Here is a 21,678-nt window from a genome sequence, read left to right as displayed (position 1 = left end):
AAAAAAAAAAAAAAGTAGTTCCTAGCAGGCATGCTTTATTTTTAGCAATTTTACTTTAGAGTTTATAAAGCAACTTCATAAACATTATGTCACCACATCCTTAGAAAATAAGCATTAGAATTATCCCCATTGTACAGACAAAGAAAAAAGGTTGCTGGTCCTGAGTCACACTGCTATTAAAGTGCAGAGCTATAAGGTGAACCCAGGAACACCCAATTCCTTTTCTTTTTATTAATAGTCCTCAATCCCTGGGTAGAAATTGTAGGAAAGAAGGTTCATGGAAATGACTGGACTGGTAGAAAGAGACTCCATCCATCAGATCCCTGTGGCGATTCCATGCAGAAGACACTTGTCGAAGCTGTGGGAGGCGAGTGGGGCCAAGGGAATCTGATTCCAACATCCGCCTTCATTTCCACAGCAGCTCTGCCGCTTACTGTGTGATTTCAGCCAGGTTCCTAGGAATCTCTGTGCTTCCATTTTCTCATCTGTAAAATGGGGATGATAATAGTGATATCTATTTTATAGAATTGTTCAGAGGATTAAAGCACAGTGTCTGGCCCACAGTTAACTCTCAATGAATAGCTGTTTTTGTTATAATTAAAGTAACAGTAATAACTTTGTTGGTGAAATTAGCTGACTAAGCCCAGCTCTCCCTGCTCTCTCACCATTATGTAAGTGCACTTCTCAATACTGAACACTCATCCGAAGAAAATAACATTTCCCCCAAAGCGAGAAGAATTAATTATTCTTCAGGCAATATGAGTGTATAAGTAGATATACTCCTTGTTAGAACCTCCAGAACAGATGTTGTGTTAGAAGGGAACATCTGGTCCAGCCCTCTCATGGCTCAGTTGAGAAAATTAAGGCCTAAGGAAGTTAAATTACTTTTTTAGGTTTGTAGAATTAATTACCGATAAGCCAGGACTCCTAATCCCATGCTCATTTCTAATGACTGTTGCTTCTGTTAGACAAAACAAAACTCTATTACTATCATTGATTTGAAGTATACTTCTGCTTTTTTATAATGTCGCATGATTATGAAGAACTGTATATTCTTTTTATTTTTGTTGTTACAATCAGTCCTTATGATCATTATAATCATTATATGGTGAGTAATGATTTAAATTTATTTGTACTCCTTGTACACATAAATTGAAGGATATACAAGTATTATTTTCACAGTATGTTCTCTTTTTCCTGCCGGATAGGAAATATTTTCAAGCCATATGGGATCCTAATTCTCTGAATGCTTTTAGATTATCAGATGTCTCAACTGACAGTCCTGGATGAAAATCAAATCATGAGAATTTGCAAAACTGAAAAAAAATTAAGAACATTTTGGTGTTATGGTGTACCAGCAATTCCATCTTTATCTTTCCTTCAATTGAGAGGGAAAACACATCAGGCATCTTGCATATTAGAATTTCCAGCTCAAACTTTTCAGTGCTTTTCCTATAAACTTACTTAGTGATCTTTTGACTTAAATTTTTTAAATAAATCGACACTTCATGTGTTTACTTAAGATTCATTATTTCAAACTTTTATTTTATTCAACACTTAGCAGACAGATGTTAGGGGAGTTGTAAAAATGCTTCAGGCATGATCCTTTCTCCCAAGAAGTTTGCTGTCCAGCAGAGGAAACAAGATATATAATACTAAGTAGAAAGAAACATGAAATTCTGTAACTGTTTATCACCTCTTTAACCTAGATAGAATGTGCTGGCTTTTAATAATGCACAAATTCTAGTAAATATGAGGGACTTCATGATGCTTTTAGTACCAGTTGAATATTCTGGAAACAAAACTCAGAACCTTTAACTTGAAAACCTTGGCAACAGGACATTTAATTACATTCATTATGAGAATGGATGTCCCTCCTTTTCTTTTCCCTGTATTTCTTTCAGGTTGAGTAATATTATTCAGTTAATAAATGAGAATATCCTTCATGGTATAGATGATATACAAAGGACAAGGATATTTGTAGGCCTTATTCAGATTTTCCCTCATATGTAACCTAAGGACAAATGGTGGCCCTAGCCAGTCCCAGAACTGTTCAAAGGCCCCTTCCTAGCAGAGTTTTTGCTCAGCTTTTAGTTTAACCCTTCGTTGGGTTAGCCTGCTGCCTGTCTGCCCAAAATGATCATCTCCTCACACTTAATCCCATTGTTGTGATGCTAGCAAATTTTCCCATCACCAAATTTTAAACTTGAAAAAGTCAAAACAGAGTTTTCAAGGTGGAAAAAATATTTTTATTCTGAAGACATCTCAAGAAAAACGTTTTCAAGACCAAAACGATAATTAAAACATGGAGAAAAGTCAGGAATATTCTATCAGTCAACTCTTTCAGTAATCACCATTCACTGCCCACCAAAGGCACTCCACATTGCAAAGGACCTAACAAAAGCACTGACATCTCAAGAGTTCATGGAAGAGCTATACACTAAGGCCAACCTACCATACCCCCAAATGTTCTTACTGTTTCTGCCCTGTTAAGATTATCATGTGTTTGGATTTCAAGAGTAATGTTTTTTTTCCTGTAGAATACCAGGTTTATATAAAACTGTGCTTCCTTTAGAACCATAATTTTATACTATCTCTGGCTACCTGTCGTCTTCAATTATAAGCTGAAAGACACTCCCAAATTTAAAATCTGTTAGTCCCATGAACACTTTGATAATTTTGCATCTGTTTTAGTTTTTAATAGAAACCAAAATCCAGAGGAAAGAAATTCTTTCAAGCAATCTTTTTATGAGAAATTCACAATGTTAAGTCAAAATGAGAAGAGGCAATGCTATAATTGACACACACACACCCCTCAACTTGGATCTGATAACTTTTGTTCTTCCTAGTATCTCTTCTCTGCTGTTCTTTATGTTACTGTACCCCTGTCTGCCTAAAATAAACAGTAAATATCTGTTGCCTTCATTATAACCTCTATTAATTACATGCCATGGTACACATCCCCATCATTATTTTCACTAGCAGATAAACACTAGTCAGAGCAACTTAGATGCAAAAGATGCAGAGAGAGCTTTAAATAACATTTCTTATGCAGAACTAACCCTTCCATGGCTTATGCTTGCTTGCCTCCAGATATCCAATGGAGATATCCATCATTGGAGGTCCAAGGACTGCAAGCCCATTGCTGTCACCTTGTCTGAACAGTTTAGCCACTCGTCCTGAGGAGAGTCCATTCTCATAGGCACAGAAGGGTAGCAGGTGATTTTTTTCCTTTTTAATTAGGAAAGCAAAAGCTTTTAAAGAAGTTCCCCAATGACAATTTCTGTCACATATTCAACTATCACTTAAAGGGAAGCTGAGAACTTTAGCTTATCTAGACTCTGTAGTGGGAGGTAGTGAGGGGAAAAGGACTCAGCCTCCCAGCAGTGTCTGCCACGACCTAGAAACAGAATTGCTGGGTCCATGGAGTCTGAACATTTTCATTTTCATAGGCACTGCTAAATCTTTATTTATAGTTGTATCCACATAGAACCTTTATCAAAGATTATTCTGATTTTCATCTTTGCCATATGGCTTTTCTCTTTGATTCAAATAAAAGATGCATTTGGCTTGGAGACTTGACCCCCCAGTGCGACCCATTTCCATAGTCCCCCAAACGGTCATATTTCATCACATTTCCTTTAGATTATTTATGTTTCTAAACTGTTATTTCAATTTTGGTTGTTAAACTCAACTTTCATACCTCTCAATTTCTCCATCCATTCTTCACACTGAATCCAGAGTATATTTGAAAATGCAAATTAGTATATTTCCTTCAGTGTTTCCCACTGCACTTGGAATACAGTCAAAGTCCTTATCAGATTCTGCAAGTCTCTGTATTATCTTATTTCCTGCATTTCTCTCACAGGTCTTCTTCCCTCTCAGTCACTAAATTTTGTTTTTAGTAGGCTTCTGTTTGTTCCTAGAACATGCCTCATGTTTTTTCTCACCTCAGTGCCTTTGCACCTGCTGTTATTTCTGCCTGGAATGTCCTTGTAACAGCCGTTCTCACAGTCGAGCTGCTCCTTCTAATCCTCTCAGGTCTTAATTACATGTCACTTTCTCAGAGAGGCTTTCCTCACCAGTCTTTCTAACCCAGATCTCCCTTGTTTTTTGTTTTGTTTCATTTACTTTAAAACTCCATTGATTTCCTTTATGTCAGTTTTACTACCTGTATCACATGACCTTGGAAAAATTATCAGCTTTTCTGTGCCTTTAATTCTTAGTATTATCTGTAAATAATGATAATAATTATGTATATTAACATCAGAATTTATCATGAACAACAAACAAAACAAATAGTCCCTGCTAATATAATACTTAGTAGTCCCTGCTAATATAGTAAATACCTAGTATATAGTAACACTTTGCTAAATAATTATTTATATATTTTTTATTCAGTTGTTTCCCTTTTTCCCTACTGGACTATAAATTCTAAGAGTAGAGGGACCTTGTCCTTATCTCAGTGTATCTCACAACAGTCCAGTGCCTGGCACATAATAAATGCTCAAAAATATTCATTGAACAAACAAATGTTGAATAAATGAATGAATGACAATGCCTGCCTCAGTGGTAGCTCTGGGCTGGACTCTGACAGCTCATTTCCAGATTTCAGTGATCTCCTCTATAAGGCTGCCACATTAAGTGAATAAAAATACATGATGCCACTTAAATTTGAATTTCTGTATTTTATCTGGAAATTCTACTCCCTTCACCCTTAAAAATAAACACTTCCTCTCCTTTCCTCCCTCCCTTTCTCTTCCTCTTTGCTCCTTTCCTTTTGTTTGGCTATTTCTGAACATAGTTCTCAGTGTCAGGAGACCCAATCATCCTTAAATCTGGGGATGTCTTTTCTTTGAAGACAACCATATCTTTGGTGAATTAATGAGTCTCTTTTTTGACAGCTTTACACTTCCCAGAGGGCTGAATTATCCACCTTCACCATCACAGCCTCCTTAGCCTGGATAGCCTTCTCAGGGGACTGCAACTCATTCTCTTCTCTTTGGATTCAGAATATGTGCAGTGTGGGACATAAATGTCCTTAGCTTGTCCCCAGATATCCGCTGCTTTCACTCCTTTCTAGACATCCTCCCTCTTAAATCTGACTTTGATACAGACCTGAAGGAAAGGCACCCAAACATGATGTTGGCCCTGAGAACTTCATTTTCCCGGTTGACCACTCAAGTCATTCGATAAGGCACAGCAGAAGAGCTGACTCTCTCACAACAACCTAATGCCATGTTGATATTTCCTGCCTCCCAGCAGGAAACATGGCAAGTTAGTTGGTGCTTTAGCAGGAAACAGCCTGGGTCACTTTGATTAACATGTTTGGTTCTGGAATACATGAAGGTCGTTTAGAAGGAAAACTAACCGCTTGACCTTTCAGAAGATAAATAATTTATGTGGAATTCAATGTGTTGGAGAAACTCTGGCAGTCACTCCCTATGGCCTGTCAATATAGATGTAAGCCTGTGTGTGTGAAAATAGGGTTGTGGGAGTAATTCTTGGCAATGTTACATATCTGTGGACCAGAATCACCATCCAGAAAATGTCCCCTATTAAACATTTGGTTCTTTTTCTGTAGTGAAGGAAGCGTAAGCATCAGAGTCTGACCAAATAAAACACAGATCCCAGATCCATCCTATACTTATCTTGTGAACTTGACTCAATAGTGTCACATCTCTGAGACTCAGTTTCCTCCTCTATAAGATGAAAATAAAACCATCTATGTTACAAGAGTGCTGTAAGGATTGTAAATTAGGTGGGCAAAGCACCTGCTCTATAGTGAATGCTTAACGGCTGGTAATCTTTTTAGGTACTTCTTTCGGCCTCATTATATGTGGCTGTGTTGGAAATACCCAGGAGCAAATTCTTTCTGCCTCTCCCACAGAAGAGCCCTTCCTTTTGGAGCTCTGCATCAACATCTACGGTGAGAGGGCATTTGTAAGAATTTGATGTACATACAAGGGCACCATATTCCCAGACTGTTCAAAGCAAGGTGTCCAAACTCACCTAATCACGTCTCACTTTTCTCTTGTGAGGCACTGGGAAATGTTCAGCATATTAGACAGAAGAACAGCAGTCAGATACCTGCCAAGATTATGTACAGCCTACCCAAGAAGGTTTTTTTTTTTTTTTTTCCTGTGCCCTTGTGATTACAAAAGGGCACAGGACAGCTGCTAACTGTTTTCCTTTCATCTCCACTTCTGGCATGTTCTTCTTCTAATAGCTGTCCTGCAGCACTGGGTCTGCACCACAGTGGGAGCTAAAAGAGTAGGACAGAGGTGCCACCCCAACCACAGCTGCACCCCCTGCTCAGACTCAGCTGCTGGGAAAGACCACTTAAAGCATTTAATATCCTCCCTACCTCTCTAGGGTTGGTGTCCACCCAGCGAGACACGCTTCAAAAGAAAAGTTAAAGCTTTGTGGGTAGTTAGGGAACATTTAGACTAGAAACTAGAAACCCCCAAGGTCCCTGCTAAGCCTGATTCCAGGATTCAGTGAGCAGAAAGGACTGGAGCAGAGGAGGGAAGAATAGACTAGACAGCTCTCCAAGTTCTTTTCCATGGAGGGGGTTCATTGTTGCTTCAGTGCCATGAAATCAAACATAAAATGCATTGAAACATTTGCTTTCAAATGTGAATTTCAGATGACTCTTAAGTAAAAATATAAATGGTGTAGATCTAACCATGTTTTTTAACTCAACCTTTTACCTCCTACATGATTCCCACTAGAGGTAGTATAGGGTAAGTTTTGAGAAAGTCTCCTGCCAGCTATGGGAACAAGCTACCTACCTCATAGAAAGTTATTGTGAGAATTCAATAAAGTAATATATGGAAGGTGTTTAGAACAGTGCCTGACACAGTAAGTGTGCTATTTACTTTGCAGTAATGGACACCAACTGCTATTAGTGTGAAAGTTGGAGGAAGGCAGTAGGTATTCATCAGCTTTATATTTATACAGATATATGTTTCTAGAGAGAAATAACAGCATACAAAAAAGTGTTCACATCAACTTTTCTTCTTACTTGAAGGAGCTCTGGGTTAGCATCCTTACAAAGGAGGAATAGGATGCTTCTCTCATAGCTATAAAATTTTGAACAAAGGCAGTACGAATTACTATATAAATTATATTACAGTCTTTTATAAATACACATAATTCTAAAACCTACATTAACACATCTCAAGTGAATCACAGTTTTAATTTATGATATCACCAAATCCTGCTCCATACCTTAACAAATAAATACTTGGCTACTTAAATTTCTTCTCTTTCTCTGTAGGTTGGCAACAGATGTTTCAAAGGGGAATTGGGTTTCAAAAATAAAGAGGAAAAAATTGGTGACAGGAAATTCATTATAATCATGATAGCTGTTAAATGTATAAGGCTAAATTAAATCTTAACCTTAAGATATAATTTATTAAGATATACAGCTTGCACATATAAGATGCAGCCTTATTGCTCAGTGATGTAATATTTATTTGAATCAATAATCCACAGTCTGAGGAATCTAGAAAGCTTTCTTCTTAAGCTAAAAACATGAAAATTTAGTTAAGCTGTGTGCAAGAAATTTTATTGCAGTAGACCGAATGCTTTTAAATGGAGGATTAAGGTAAGGGGATTTTTTGGTGTACTATAAAATTTTCTTCCACTGCCATTTCATTAGTGTGAGAGAGAAAGTTAAAGTTGGAAGAAGCACATCATCCATTATCTGATCAGTTATAGTCACCCATGTTTCTGCATGATAAACTAAATAAAGCTTTGTTCCAACACTGATAATAATAATAAATCTGGTATTTATCACAATAACTATTATCATAATCAGGCAGAGAAGACATGCATTGGGTTTACTTATAATTTGATATCAAATTGACTCAAGGCTTTTATAGGAGCAGAGGGGTAACATGGTTATTCCAAGAAAGTTGTGTATAATTTCATGCTACCATCCTGTTTATGTTGTAAAAAAGCTAACTATTAAAAACAAATTAAAGTATATGTTTTTCTGTAAGTTTCTAAGATCCTGCTGTCATTCTATTATACAGTGATTTTACTGCAAATATTTAAGGTCACATAAATTTTAAAGAAGAATCTAATTTAGCTAATTATAGAGCAAAAGCAAGGTTCCCCAATCAACAGTGTCTTCCTGATTTTTTTAGTCTTGGACTGGATGAAGGAAGAGAATAAATGACATTGTCCAACTCAAGCCTTTATTAAGAATAAGCCAGTCCCCTGTAGTCTTTAATATGTTTCCCTAACATTTTCTATAATATGTAATATAAAAGAAAGCTTTCTAAATGAATAAGATATAGCATTAAGTTTATAAAACTAGGAGAAATTTTCACTGCAGAGTTTGGAGAGACAGCGCCATCAGTACAGATATTTTTGAAATGTTTTCAGTAAACAGCTGTTTTACTTCTAATGAACAGTTAAATACAAACACTGCTTTTCATTCTATTTGGACATCCTAACTTTTTATCACAGCTGAAGAAGTTCAGTACCTAAGACATTCTCCCCATGGTCAAAGAAACTTCCACTTTCAGCTCTTAGTGCATAAAACATTAGGTGACATTTTTCATTCCATGATTTAAGAGAGCAATAAAGACACCCTGCATTAGACATTTCTTGACAGGCAAAGAACAGCTATTCTAAAAATACTGTATTTGGGCCTTTGATCATTCTAGAAAGTCATTAACTACACAACTTTATTTATTGATTATTGTTATTTAAACACTATATGCAGTGTGACTGGTGGATGCTAAGAAAGTCAAATAATTTAGTGATTGGACTTGTCATTTTCATAGCATAGATTTATAGCCCCACAATAAAGAAATGGTGCTGAAATTAGAACAACCTTCTAATTTGTTGTTGTGACTGAAAAATTGGAAGAGCATTTGCTAAAGATCCTCAACTTAATGTTCATGGACTTTGATTAAGAGGCACATGAATAATTACATCCTGAGAATAACTCATGAGTACTTTCGAGCCCCTGATTTGATTCCCTGTTACTGCCCCATTTTTGAAGTTTCAGTGTCTGTAACTGTAGAGTAGCACCGTCTAATGGAACTTTCTGCAGTGATGGAGATGTTCTATATCTGTGTTGTCCAATATGGTGGCCACCACCTACATATGACAAGTAAATTCTTGAAATCAAGATTTAAAAGAATCAATTAGATTTAGCAATTGAGAGGACATTCTTAACATTTGACAGAGAAGTTCTGTGGAGTTGATGAAGGAGAACATCTTATTCTGGTGAGTTGAGGAGTAAAATTGGAGACGAAAAAGTGGGACAGGCACGTATTGGGCAGGAGAGGAAACTGAGAGTGCAGTGTAGTAGACGACTAAACAAAAGATGGACATGATGAAGCTCTGCCCCCCAACCGTTGACCTATCAGTTATGTGAAAAAAAAATGATGGAGGAGGAAGAAAGCTAGAGTTGTGTTCAGTTTTTATTAAGAAAAACGAGCAGTGGCTCACACCTGTAATCCCAGCACTTTGGGAGGCTGAGGCAGGTGGATCACCTAAGGTCAGGAGTTTGAGACCAGCCTGGCCAATATGATGAAACCTCATCTCTACTAAAAATACAAAAATTGGTCGGGCATGATGATGGGCTTCTGTAATCACAGCTACTCAGGAGGCTGAGGCATGAGAATCGCTTGAACCCAGGGGACAGAGGATGCAGTGAGCCGAGATCATGCAATTGCACTCCAGCCTGGGCAACAAGAGTAAAATTCCGTCTCAAAAAGAAAAAAGAAAAAGAAAAAGAAAAATTTTAAGCTGAGGTTTACTAACATTTCGTAAAGGCAAGCCACAAAGTGAGAATTAATTTCAGCTCCCTAGGAAGAATGGGAATGTTTATTATCCTTGATGGCACAACTGTCACCCAGATGCCAAAGAAATGGTTAGTTATAAGGTTTGAAACATTTGGTTTTTCCCTAAAAAGCAATAAGAATCCATACTACTGCAAAAATAAGTTATTCTGTAATTTCTTTTAATAAGAAATTTTATAAGTCCATCATACCAAGATTGATTTGTCAAAAAAATACATTCCTGAATTTCTCTTTAATCACTTCTTAAAGCTAATTTTAGATTACAGATTCTGAAATACTGAAATGTAATTTCAAAATATACAATCTATGTTTATATATAATGATAGCAACAAAAGTCAAACATGACTGAAATCATAGCATTTTGAAACTGAATGCATATTCATTAAACTGCTTCATTTGATGGATGAGGACCAGGAAGCCTACAAAGAATATATGACTTAGCCAAGTTTGCCCCGCCATGATCCAAACCCAGTTCAGCAGACTCCAAGTCCCCTATTGTTTGGACAAAAGGCTGGCTGAATGATGTACTAGAATATTTTTGGCATCCCTATGTATTATAGAAAAAGATAAAATAGAAAATTTCTAACAGCATGCCTCACTGGGGACAGTAAATCCTTTCCTTTCCATTTCCCAATTAGTACCATTTCCCCTTTGACACATTTTCACTATTTTTCTTATGCTTCCCATAATTTTGGTTCATTTTTTAAAAGTGTTTGGTAATTAACCTATATGCTAGGAAATTTGACTCAAAAAGAAGATGTTCTTATGTACTTAACACCTTCTTTAAAAATATCTAACTTCCTTACAATTCTTCAAAAGGACTCCTCTCTTATGAAGATACAGAAAATAGTATGTTGGAGGTGTAGAGGAAGAACAGTGGTCTTTAAGGATTTAATTTTCCAAATATTTTCAGTATTCAAACACTGAAATTCAGTTGTCAGGATTACGTAGAGATAGTAACTATGCACACTATGGGATATTCATATGCTTTCTGTTTATGCAAAGAAACCAGGTCCTCTATTCTACATGGGCTGAAGTTGTAGGTTGGTAAGTTAGGACCTGGAAAACCTGGTAATGTTCTAACACAAAGATGGCCAAAGATTTTTTTCTTAAGGGCCAGGTAACTCCTCAAAGAGTAAAAGTCAGAATGGTGTCACATATCTCATTCATGCCATACTAGTCCGTTTCTGGAAATAATAATGCTTTCTCAAAATGAAGTCATTTGTATTCTCAGCCATGCTCTGTTGTGTGCACTGAGTAATTTCTTGAGAGCAATATTTCCTATGGCATGTTGCCAAGACTGGCTTTATTTGTTTTTCATTAGGCTTTTCATTATCATGCTGCTGAATACCTGGATCATTCCGCTTCCTCTGAGATGGCTGGCGTTGCTTATGCATAGGAATGACTCTATGAATAGGTGGAAAGCTTTTGTCCAGTGAATGCCCATTTTAAATCCCTAGCTGGGGTGCCATTCCAATGCCTTTAATCCTTCTAAGAACAGCCAGTTATCCATTTATAATGCAGTCTGATATTATTGTTTACATCCATCTATTCTGTCCCTGTCCAGGGAAAGACATTAGTCTCACTTTGTACCCCACTAGGGCTGTCTCTCCTCCTTTATTATGGCAGGAAAAGGCATCAACTTCCATTCACTGCCCCAGCCTTGAATCAGTGTGTATTCCACATTTCTCCCTCATTCCGCATGTTCAATCTCCAAGTCAAACTCCTGATAGTTTTCAAATCCACCTGCTTCTTTTTGCTCCTGTACCCACTACCTTAGTCTATACCCACATGGTCGCTAGAGAACAACCGCAGTGGTCTCCATGCCCCAGAATCACCCTTTCCAACTCAGTCTCCTTTGCTTTGAGTGTCTAATGGTACTCATCACTCTAAATAAATAGATATTCTGTCATTTCTATTCTTTAATTTTTGTGTTACACATAAGTAGGACAGTTTGATTTGTGAAAAAGGTGATCTGAATACTTGAACGTCTATAGATGCCTTGATTTAAAAAGAAACTCTATCTTACAAACCCTGAAAGTTTAAAATCAAGTGATAAAATGAGCAATCTGTAAACTTCTGCATTCAAATATTAATCAGAGGTTTAAAATAACCATTTAAATCTGAGAATTTTAGGACTGAACTGGTCCTTGAACATTGTAGGCTCAACTTTATCATTTTATAGGTAGGGAAACTGAGGCCAAGCCACAGAAATCAAAATAATCTTTCTAAATTTGGAATCTCAGCATGTAACTCTTTTTTCCCCCATTTATTTATTTTATTGGATTTTAGGTTTTGGGGTACATGTGAAGAACATGCAAAATTGTTGCATAGGTACACATGTGGCAGTGTGATTTGCTGCCTTCCTCCCCATCACCTACATCTGGCATTTCTCCCCTTGCTATCTCTCCCCAGCTCCACACCCCTCATCGTCCCTCCCCTATTTCCCCCCAACTGACCCCGGTGTGTAGTGCTCCCCTCCCTGTGTCCATGTGTTCTCATTGTTCAACACCCGCCTATGAGTGAGAACATGCGGTGTTTGATCTTCTGCTCTTCTGTCAGTTTCTTTTGCTTAAAACCTGTCCTCGGCTTCCCATTATGGTCAGGATGAAGTCTGAAGCCCTCAGCATGGCATGCAATATCTGTATAGTCTGGCCTCTGCTTACTCGTCCAGCCTTACTGTTTGCTCCTCTCGCCATGTTATCCCAGAACGTGATGCTTCCAAGTACATCACGTTCCTTCTTACTCACAGGTCATTGCACATAATTTTCCCATCATCCTTCCTCTTGTAGGTTCTAAGCCCCAATCACCCATTTTTCCTGTATTTGATTAGATATCCTTTCTTCTGAAAAAACATCCTGGATTCCCTCTGGACTCCCAGCAAGTGTCACCATCATAGCATAGTCTCAGCATTCTAATTGCCTTAGAAGAGTTCCTTTCCATCACTGGACTGGAAGGAATAAAGGCAGTTGTGGGAAGGGCCCTGTGTCTTATTCATCATTCTATCTTCATACCGTGATCTGGTGTCTAGCATTCAATAATTTTTTTAACTTTTATTTTATGTTCAGGGATACATGAGCAGGTTTGTTACATAGGTAAACTTGTGACATGGGCCTTTGTTGTGCAGATTATTTCGTTGCCCAGGTATGAAGCCTCATACCCATTAGTTATTTTTCCTGATCCTCTCCCTCCTCCCATCCTCCATCCTCCAACAGGCCCCAGGGTATATTGTACACCTCTATGTCCATGTGTTCTCATCATTTAGCTCCCATTTATAAGTGAGAACATGTGGTGTTTGGTTTTCTGTTCCTATATTAGTTTGCTAAGGATAATGGCCTTCAGCTCCATCCATGTCCCTGCAAAGGACATGATCTCATTCTTTTCTATGGCTACATAGCATTTCATGGTGTGTATATGCTGCATTTTCTCTATCCAGTCTGTCATTGCTGGGCATTTAAGTTGATTCTATGTGCTTGCTATTGTGATTCAGTATTTTAAAATTAAGTACTAATTCTCACTTTTAATCTGCCTAATATATGTCAATTTTTCTATCAGCCTTCCTCACAAAATCTGTTGTCAAGGGGAAAAAATGATTCATTCACATCAATGTGTAGGTCAGTGATAATCCTAAATGGCAGCTCTTCCTAGAAGCAGTCACATTTTTACAAAATTTTAAGTCACAGGAATAACTCTCAAATGCAGATAAGCCAATGTGGATGTAAGCCTCGAGAGATATTTGTGAGGGAAGAGGAACTTTTCCCTAACCTTCACATCAGTAACAAGGTGACCAACTCTGCCCTCACCCTCATGGAAGAATGAATCTATGTCTTTATTCATAAAAATCAGGTCACTTATTGGTTTTCTCTGTATTAAATAAACCATTGTTATTTATCCACAGTATAAATGCTTGATTAACTTTTCTGTTTTTTTTTTTTCAGGGAAGCAATGTTATGGAAGATCAGGATTTGTTGGAAATTGGAATCCTTAATTCTGGGCACCGACAAAGAATTCTACAGGCAATCCAGCTCCTTCCAAAGGTAAGCAATGCTTTTATTGCCCTAGTCCTGTGTCAGGTTCCCAGTGATTTTGAGTTCAGGCATGCAAGGAGTATTTGTATTTAGTACAACCTTTCTACAAATCGATGCAACCTCAAGAGCAGGTCTTCTTAGGTCCAACTGCACATTCAGACTACGAGACTACTATGGGCCACACTTGGTTTGAGATTTTTTTTCTTTTTGTTTGAGACAGAGTCTCTCTTTGTCACCCAGGCTGGAGTGCAATGGTGTGATCTAGGCTCTTTGCAACTTCTGCCTCCCGGGTTCAGGTGATTCTCCTGCTTCCGCCTCCTGAGTAGCTGGGATTACGGGCACATGCCACCATACCTGGCTAAATTTTTTGTGTTTTTAGTAGAGATGGGATTTTGCCATGTTGGCAAGGTTGGTCTTGAACTCCTGACTTCAGATGATCTCCCACTTCAGCCTCCCAAACTTCTGGGATTATAGGCATGAGCACTTAGCTTGAGATTTACCTAGAAAAAATGTAATACAGAAAATATTGCTGGCCATTAGGAAAGCTTCAGATTTTCTCTTCAATGAGATTCCTAATATCAGTAAAAGTATTAGCTCTGGCCCCCCAGGTAGCAGCTCAGGTTTAAGAAGACTAGATTCATTGGGTGGGTAGAGGAATGGCCCTAGCTTAAAAGCCTCCTGCCCCATAAGAGGCAAAATCCCCTGTAACAACTCCAAAGACTTAGCCTCCATGGTCCCTACAAGGGACCTGACTAATTACAAGAGTCATTACTCAGGGAAGTCCAAAGTATCACATCCCTATCATGTGTTTATAGTTCATGTATAGGCCCTCCTAGTCCAGATGTAATTTACCAGCCAGGCATCATTTTTACTATAAGCAATGTATTACCTAGCAGTAGAGTTGACCTTCTGTTTCCAGACAAGGTGTCAAAGGAGCCTAAAGAAACAAGAAAAATTTGAGCGTGAATCTTTCAGATATGTGGGATTTTAATTGATAAGTAAACAAAAAGATATTTCAGATCAATGGCCATGGTAACCTGAATGTGCCTGATCTAGTCTGATCTCGGAAGCTAAGCAGGGTCAAGCCTGGTTAGTATTTGGATGGAAAAAGGCATTTCAGGAGGCCCCAGGAACCATATAAAAACAAATATGGTTCAGGCAACAATTTGCTGGAAGTATTAGGGAAATAGAGATTTAAATTCCAATGGGATTTGCACGACAATGCAAATGTAATTAATGCCACTGAACTATACACCTAAAATAATAATAATATTATTAGTGATGATGGTAAGTTTTATGGTATATGTATTTCATAACATATTCATACAATTCAAAAATAATTTTAAAAAGAAGAAAATTCAAGGTGATTAAAACAATTGAGGAGTGTGTAGTCAGAGATAAAACAAAAAAAAGTAGGCTGGGTCAGTGTGTGTCAGGCTGACGAATTTGAAATTTATTCTGTGGGCACTGGAGAATGGACATGACTGGACTACTTTAGGCCAGTTAGTTCTGGAGGCAGTGTACAATTGGGATTAGAAGGAGGGAAAGTTGAAGTTGGGTCAACTGTTTGGAAAAAGACTGTGGGGCAACATTGGAGACAGGTAACAGATGAACTGTAATAGATGCATCTATATTTGACCTTGGCCTAGTTTTTGTACTCTTTTATCCTCTTTTTCTTTCTAGAGAGGCTATACTTTCTCCTTTCCAGAGTGAGAAAAGTAAATACTAATCACTATTTCTAAGGAAATTATCTGATGAAATTTCCCAACTGACAGTGAATTGAATTTCTACTGATAGAAACTTGCTCCTTTTGTAAATTCACTGAGCCAAGTATACAAAGGAGTTTAATCACATAATTTTCTTTTCCACTAAATGGAAAAGAATAAAACATCCTTAGAACAAATTCTGGAAGTAATTCTTATGAGCATATTGTTCACCTCTCTGCTGGTGTAGGTTTACTTAAAATATTACTCTCTCAGCAAGTTTGCTTCTCACTTTCAGCAACGGCTTCTGTACTGCTGTATCTCTAGCACTTAGCACAGTGCCTGGTTCATAAAAATAGATAAGCACTCAATAAATCAATGAATGACTACCTGCTTCATCACATGCTGCCCATCATTTAAAGTTCAACTCAGATATTGTCATATCATGTCACTTCATTTGTGTAATGTCCTTCATCATAGAACCACTTCTTACCATCTAAGTAATATTCAACCTAATCCTCACCAACCACCTCTAGATGGACTACCACAGTGCATTCTCATCTGTCATCCTTGGTTAGATTACATGAATCAAGTTCTCATTGGTCTTCTCTAACCTGGACTATTCACAGATGTCTAACCTCTGTCCAGATTACCTTCTTACCCCTCTATAACTGAATTTCTATACAGTATCTGGAATGATCCTTCTAAAATATAAATCAAATCATGCTATACCCTGCTTCAAATCTGCAGTGAATTTCCTTCTCACTTAGAATAAAGTCTTTATCGTGTGCTGCAAAAGTCCCACTACCTGGAAAGCCTTTCCTTTGGAACTTCATACACTTGCTCCTATACGTTGTCATATCTCTACTCGGATGTGACGTCTTTACAGGGCCTTTGTGAGTTAAAATTCACATTCTTCTTTTACCATTGCTCTCCTTGCTATTGCCCTGCTTTATTTTCCTTCATGCCACTTAGTGCAATCTGAAGTTATATTATTTATTTGTCTTTTTCTTCATTGTTTTCCATTTCACCCTCAGGAAGCAAGGTTCATAAGGTCATTGACTATCTTATTCTCTTTTCTATATACCCAGGCCCTAGAATCACACCTGCCACACAGTAGGCACTCAAGAAATGTTTGTGGTATGAGAGAATACACTGACCTTCCCTTTCCTCTGAGATCGTGTGGCCCTATGCTTCTTCCCATCTGAAGGCACTAATAACATTCAGTCACTTCTATGTTACAAACATCCTGAGGGCAGAGACAGTGCAACATCCTTGAATTTCCCATGATGCTTAACCCAATACATGGACATTCTTTTTAGGAATGAATGAGTGGGGGCCAGGCACAGAAGCTCACACCTGTAATCCCAGCACTTTGGGAGTCCGAGACAAGTGAATCATCTGAGGTCAGGAGTTCAGGACTGGCCTGGACAACATGCCGAAACCCTGTCTCTACTAAAAATATTAAAAAATTAGCCGAGTGTGTTGGTGGGTGCCTGTAATCCCAGCTACTTAGGAGGCTGAGGCAGCACAATTGATTGAATCCAGGAGATGGAGGTTGCAGCGAGACAATACGGTGCCACTGCCCTGCAGCCTGGGAACAACAGAATGAGACTTCATCTCAAAAAAAAAAAAAAAAAAAAGAATGAATGAGTGAGTGAATGAGTGAATAAATATTTTCCTCACATGTCTTTCAAATGTATATTTTTACAAGAGCGCCTCAATTTTAAGATATATCTATAATCCTGTATATACAACTTGATAATAAAAAACAAGAGAAACTGAACCTAGAATTATTTGGAGAATAAATGAAGTGTTTGTTTCTAAGACAGAATACCATTCTCATTAGAGAAAATAATATAATAGAAACAATACAAAATTAAGCTTCTATTGAGAGACTGATGCAGCAGAGCTTACTATGCACACAAATTAGTAGAGAGTATATAAAAACATCCAGACGCACATTCAGCAGCACAAACAGAATGTTATAATGCCACAAATTGATGCTTTGCCTTCTTAGGTAATGAGCACAATCTTCAGATGGTTAATGGTGTCATTTTATTGCCAGCTCATTCATCTGCATTCACTTTTACTTTGCATTAATGGACAAAATGTCTCTTCATTTTGTTTATACAATTTCAGTCTTCAGAATATTTGTATTCTTCGTCTGTCTTGAGAAGAAATATTCCATGATTGCTCCTGGGATCCTTTAATTAACATTTTATGTTATGGAATTAGTGAGATTGTTCCTAAACAGAGAAAAGGTGCTTTGCTCAGTACAATCTTGACGTGTTGGCATACTTCAAAGCATATTTTTCATGCTTTATTTGTATTTGTTGTGTCAAGCTTCAAAGAAAAAAGTTTACTCCTTTAGTAAGAATAGCTATTCTGTAATATGTCTTTTTTAATACTGAAATATTCACCAATGCAAAGATTTACATCTTCTCCAGTACATTCAATACATTCAACAACACGTAGAATACACCTTTCTCTCCTTCTTTTGCAATGCTTAACCCTTTGTAAAGCTTAATTATTCATTTTCCACCCGGCATCTACTTCCCTCACCAACCCCAGCTCGGTCTTTTCTCAGCTCTAAAAGCTTTCCTAGACTTCTTGAAGACCAAGTTTTACCTTTTTCCCTTTTTATGAAAGGAAACAAACCCAAAGTTTCATGAGAAAATGGCTTTTTTTTTCTACTTTCCTAGAAATGTTAGGCTTATTGTGGTTTTTCTGTCTCTCTGGCCACAGGAAAATTACCTGATTTCTTATTTTCAACATATAGCTTAGTTTTTTCCAGATAAGAATTGTATGTGGCCAAGTCTTTAGATAATCCTCTAATACATTTTCCTTTTTAAAGGGGCATAAACAGTTTTGTCCTTTGATAATATAACACCTGAAGGTCAGGCATTCAAAGGATTTTCATTTTAAAGGTTTGGAGGACTTTACATCTGTTCTCTTTGTATCCCTCATCCTGTTTGGCAGAATATTTCAGCACATAAGCAACTTTTATATTGTATGCTCACTCTGTTTTTCAATATTTCCTCTTCTGATGTTTTCCAGTTTTATAGTAGCTTTTGGAATTACTTAGTAGTTATCTATACTCACTGTCTCCCCCTTTCCTTTGCTCCACTCATCCCTCAACTGGCTTGAGCCGTTTCTCTGCTGCTACCCCATACAACCAGTGCTAAGGTCACCATTAAGCGGAAGAGCAGAAATTCCATAAGCCCTTTGTTGTCTCCACCTTACTTAGACTTCAGCAGACTTTGATACTATTGACAATTATTGTTATCGACCACACTGTGTTCATTTGCCTACACACAATTGCAGCCAAACACTGAAGCACTGGATTTTGTGGAGAGAAAAGTTTATTGCAAGGCAGCCAAGCAAGGAGGCAGGAGTCCAGCTCAAATCCATCTCCCTGTACCAGCCTTAAAGCTGTATATTTAAGAGAGAGATTCTGGGGGAGGGGCTTCAGGGTTGGTTAGTGACTGGTGGAAAGGAATGGGAAGTTTGGAATGTCCCTTACCATGCACAGTTGTCCTTTCATGCTTTTTCATGAGTTGCCTGTGCAAATTCATGGGGAATTGGTATGAAACATGATGTGGAAATTCAGGCTGTGACATCAAAACATCACCCCTCAGGGGAGCAAGTCTATTCTGTGCAGACTCCAGTCAGCCTCATTGGTTCCAGCCAATTTCAGCCAATCAGACAGTTTTGTTGCAAGCAGAGCAGATGATAACAAGCTGTTTCCTCATCTGTCTGCCTGCGAGACAAGCTCAAGGGTTCTTGTTAATCCTGTGGGGCAAATTTTCACTATTAGCATTATTGTCTTCTTTTGGCTTCCATGACACCTAGTTACTTTCTGCCTCTCTGCTACTGTCCCTTTGCCTACTCGCTCTCCTCAGTTAAATCCTGGAATTCCTCAAAACGCAAACCCAAAAATATTTGATGACTAGTAAGTGTTGTTAACACAGGACTCTTGATCTTAGTGCAATGTCTGATATTCACTTTTGTTCATTGCTACTGTTAGTTTACTACATAATGAACACCTGAATTTTAGTGAGCCTTCTAAGTTCTACTCAGTTTAACCAATATTTATTGGAGCTACATATATTTAATTGTTTTTTTCACTGAATGGCACTGAATACCTCTGAATGGATTAAATTACCCCCTTTTCTATCCTCAGTTTGAGGCTTAGGTTTAAAAAAAAGTGTGCTGTTACTCCAATGGAAGATTTATATTCTGTATTATTAAAGAACAAGTTACCCCAAATTTTAGTGGCATGTAACAACATTTATTATCTACCAATGTCTGTGGGTCAGGAATCCAGGTACAATGTAAGTTGGTCTTCTGTTTCTGGCTCTTTCAGAAAGCTACAGCTGTCTCAAGACTCAAGTTAGGATGATCTACTTCCTAACTTACTCACACGATTGTAGGTGGGATTCAAGCACTTAGGGATTCTCAGACTGAGGCCTCAGTGCCTCACAAGCTGTTGTCTGAGGCCTCCTTGTCACCCCATAGGGCGTCTCACAACATGCAGCTAGCTTCAACAGAATGAACAAATGAGAGGACAAGAAAGTGCTAGCAAGATGGAAGTCACAGACTTTTGCTACCTAATCACAGAAGTGACATCCCATCTTTTTCCATCTTCTATTCTTTACAATCAAATCACCAGACTCAGTTCATACACAAAAGGAGGTGTTTACACAGGGTGTGAATACCATGAGGTAGGGACCATGGGGTAGGGTGAGCAGGGTATGGGCGCCCTTTGCAAGTCTGCCAGATACAGTTTATAATGATCTACTTTATAGTCTAGTTTCCATTGTTTACATTTGTAGTTAAAATGGAATAACCCATCAATAACTACAAGGAAAAACCACCTTTTATTTCCTTGGGCCATCTTCCTGGGACTGTGATGTTCACAATTAGATGATTTAAGAGCCGCCTTTGTGACCTAGAAATGGAAATTCCATTTGACCCAGCAATCCCATTACTGAGTATATATCCAAAGGATTATAATCGTTCTATTATAAAAACACATGCACATGTATGTTCATTGCAGCACTGTTTACAATAGCAAAGACTTGGAACCAACCCAAATGCCCATTGATGATAGACTGGACAGGGAAAATGTGGCACATATACACTATGGAATACTATGCAGCCATAAAAAACGATGAGTTCGTGTCCATTGTAGGGACATGGATGAACCTGGAAACCATCATTCTCAGCAAACTGACACAAGAACAGGAAATCAAACACCGCATGTTCTCACTCATAGGTGGGTGTTGAACAATGAGAACATATGGACATAAGAAGGGCAGCATCACACACTGAGGTCTGTTGGTGGGGACTAGAGGAGGGACAGTGGGGTAGGGAGTTGGGGAGGGATAACATCGGGAGAAATGCTAGATATAGGTGATGGGGATGGAGGCAGCAAACCACATTAGTATGTATGTACCTATGCAACAATCCTGCATATTCTTCACATGTACCCCAGAGCCTAAAGTGCAATAAAATATATATTGAAAAATAATAAAAAATTTAAAAAGAGCCACCTTTGCTATTGCCACTCAAAAAAGAGGCACATGTCTCTCATCTGTAGAGTTAGGTATAATGTAGCATGATATAAGATGATACAGAAATTAGGGACACTGAGATTTGCAAATTGTACATAATCACTTCATAACCTGAACATCACTGATCTAAGTGATATACAAAATCAGTAATCCCATAAAACAGCACAGTTTCTTAAAATTGCATTTATTCTTCATTGTTGCTTCATTACTGAAAAGAGGATTTTCCCGTATATATTAGATAAGTGAGTTTACTAAACTCTATTGGACAAAACTTTAAGAATGTTAGCAAATAAAACAGGTTTTGAAAAACTAACTTAGCTAGAAAGTTACAAATGATCATTTAATTTTAGGCCTAAACAGGGAAAACAGATCAAAGCAACAGTTGACGCCCTCAAAATGTTGTGAGCAGAGATGGTAAAACTCAAACACTTTTAAAGAAAAGGTAATATGAGTGGTGGAACTTGTGGCACACTGGAGAGCAGAAATCTTGCCCCTCCCTACCCCAAAAAACTGTGGGTTTTTTCGTAAACACTTTGTTAAC

At 37.9% G+C, this 21,678-nt stretch overlaps 1 protein-coding gene across 27 annotated transcripts in view; it reads left to right on the top strand.

Moving 5' to 3' along the window:
• The window catches only part of ANKS1B (ankyrin repeat and sterile alpha motif domain containing 1B), a 1,267,908-nt gene that overhangs the window by 895,248 nt on the left and 350,982 nt on the right, over positions 1 to 21,678 (top strand). For all 27 annotated transcript variants that reach the window (XM_017511074.2, XM_037734055.1, XM_017511056.2 and 24 more), the window contains one exon: positions 13,766 to 13,864. In XM_017511074.2, the coding sequence (XP_017366563.1) occupies positions 13,766 to 13,864 (99 nt within the window). The remainder of the gene's footprint in view (positions 1 to 13,765; positions 13,865 to 21,678) is intronic.

Source organism: Cebus imitator, unplaced genomic scaffold, assembly GCF_001604975.1.
Source record: "Cebus imitator isolate Cc_AM_T3 unplaced genomic scaffold, Cebus_imitator-1.0 Scaffold18, whole genome shotgun sequence".
Taxonomy (NCBI): Eukaryota; Metazoa; Chordata; class Mammalia; order Primates; family Cebidae; genus Cebus; species Cebus imitator.
The sequence above is the reverse complement of the archived record's forward strand: the minus strand, read 5'-3'. Positions and strand labels throughout refer to the sequence as shown.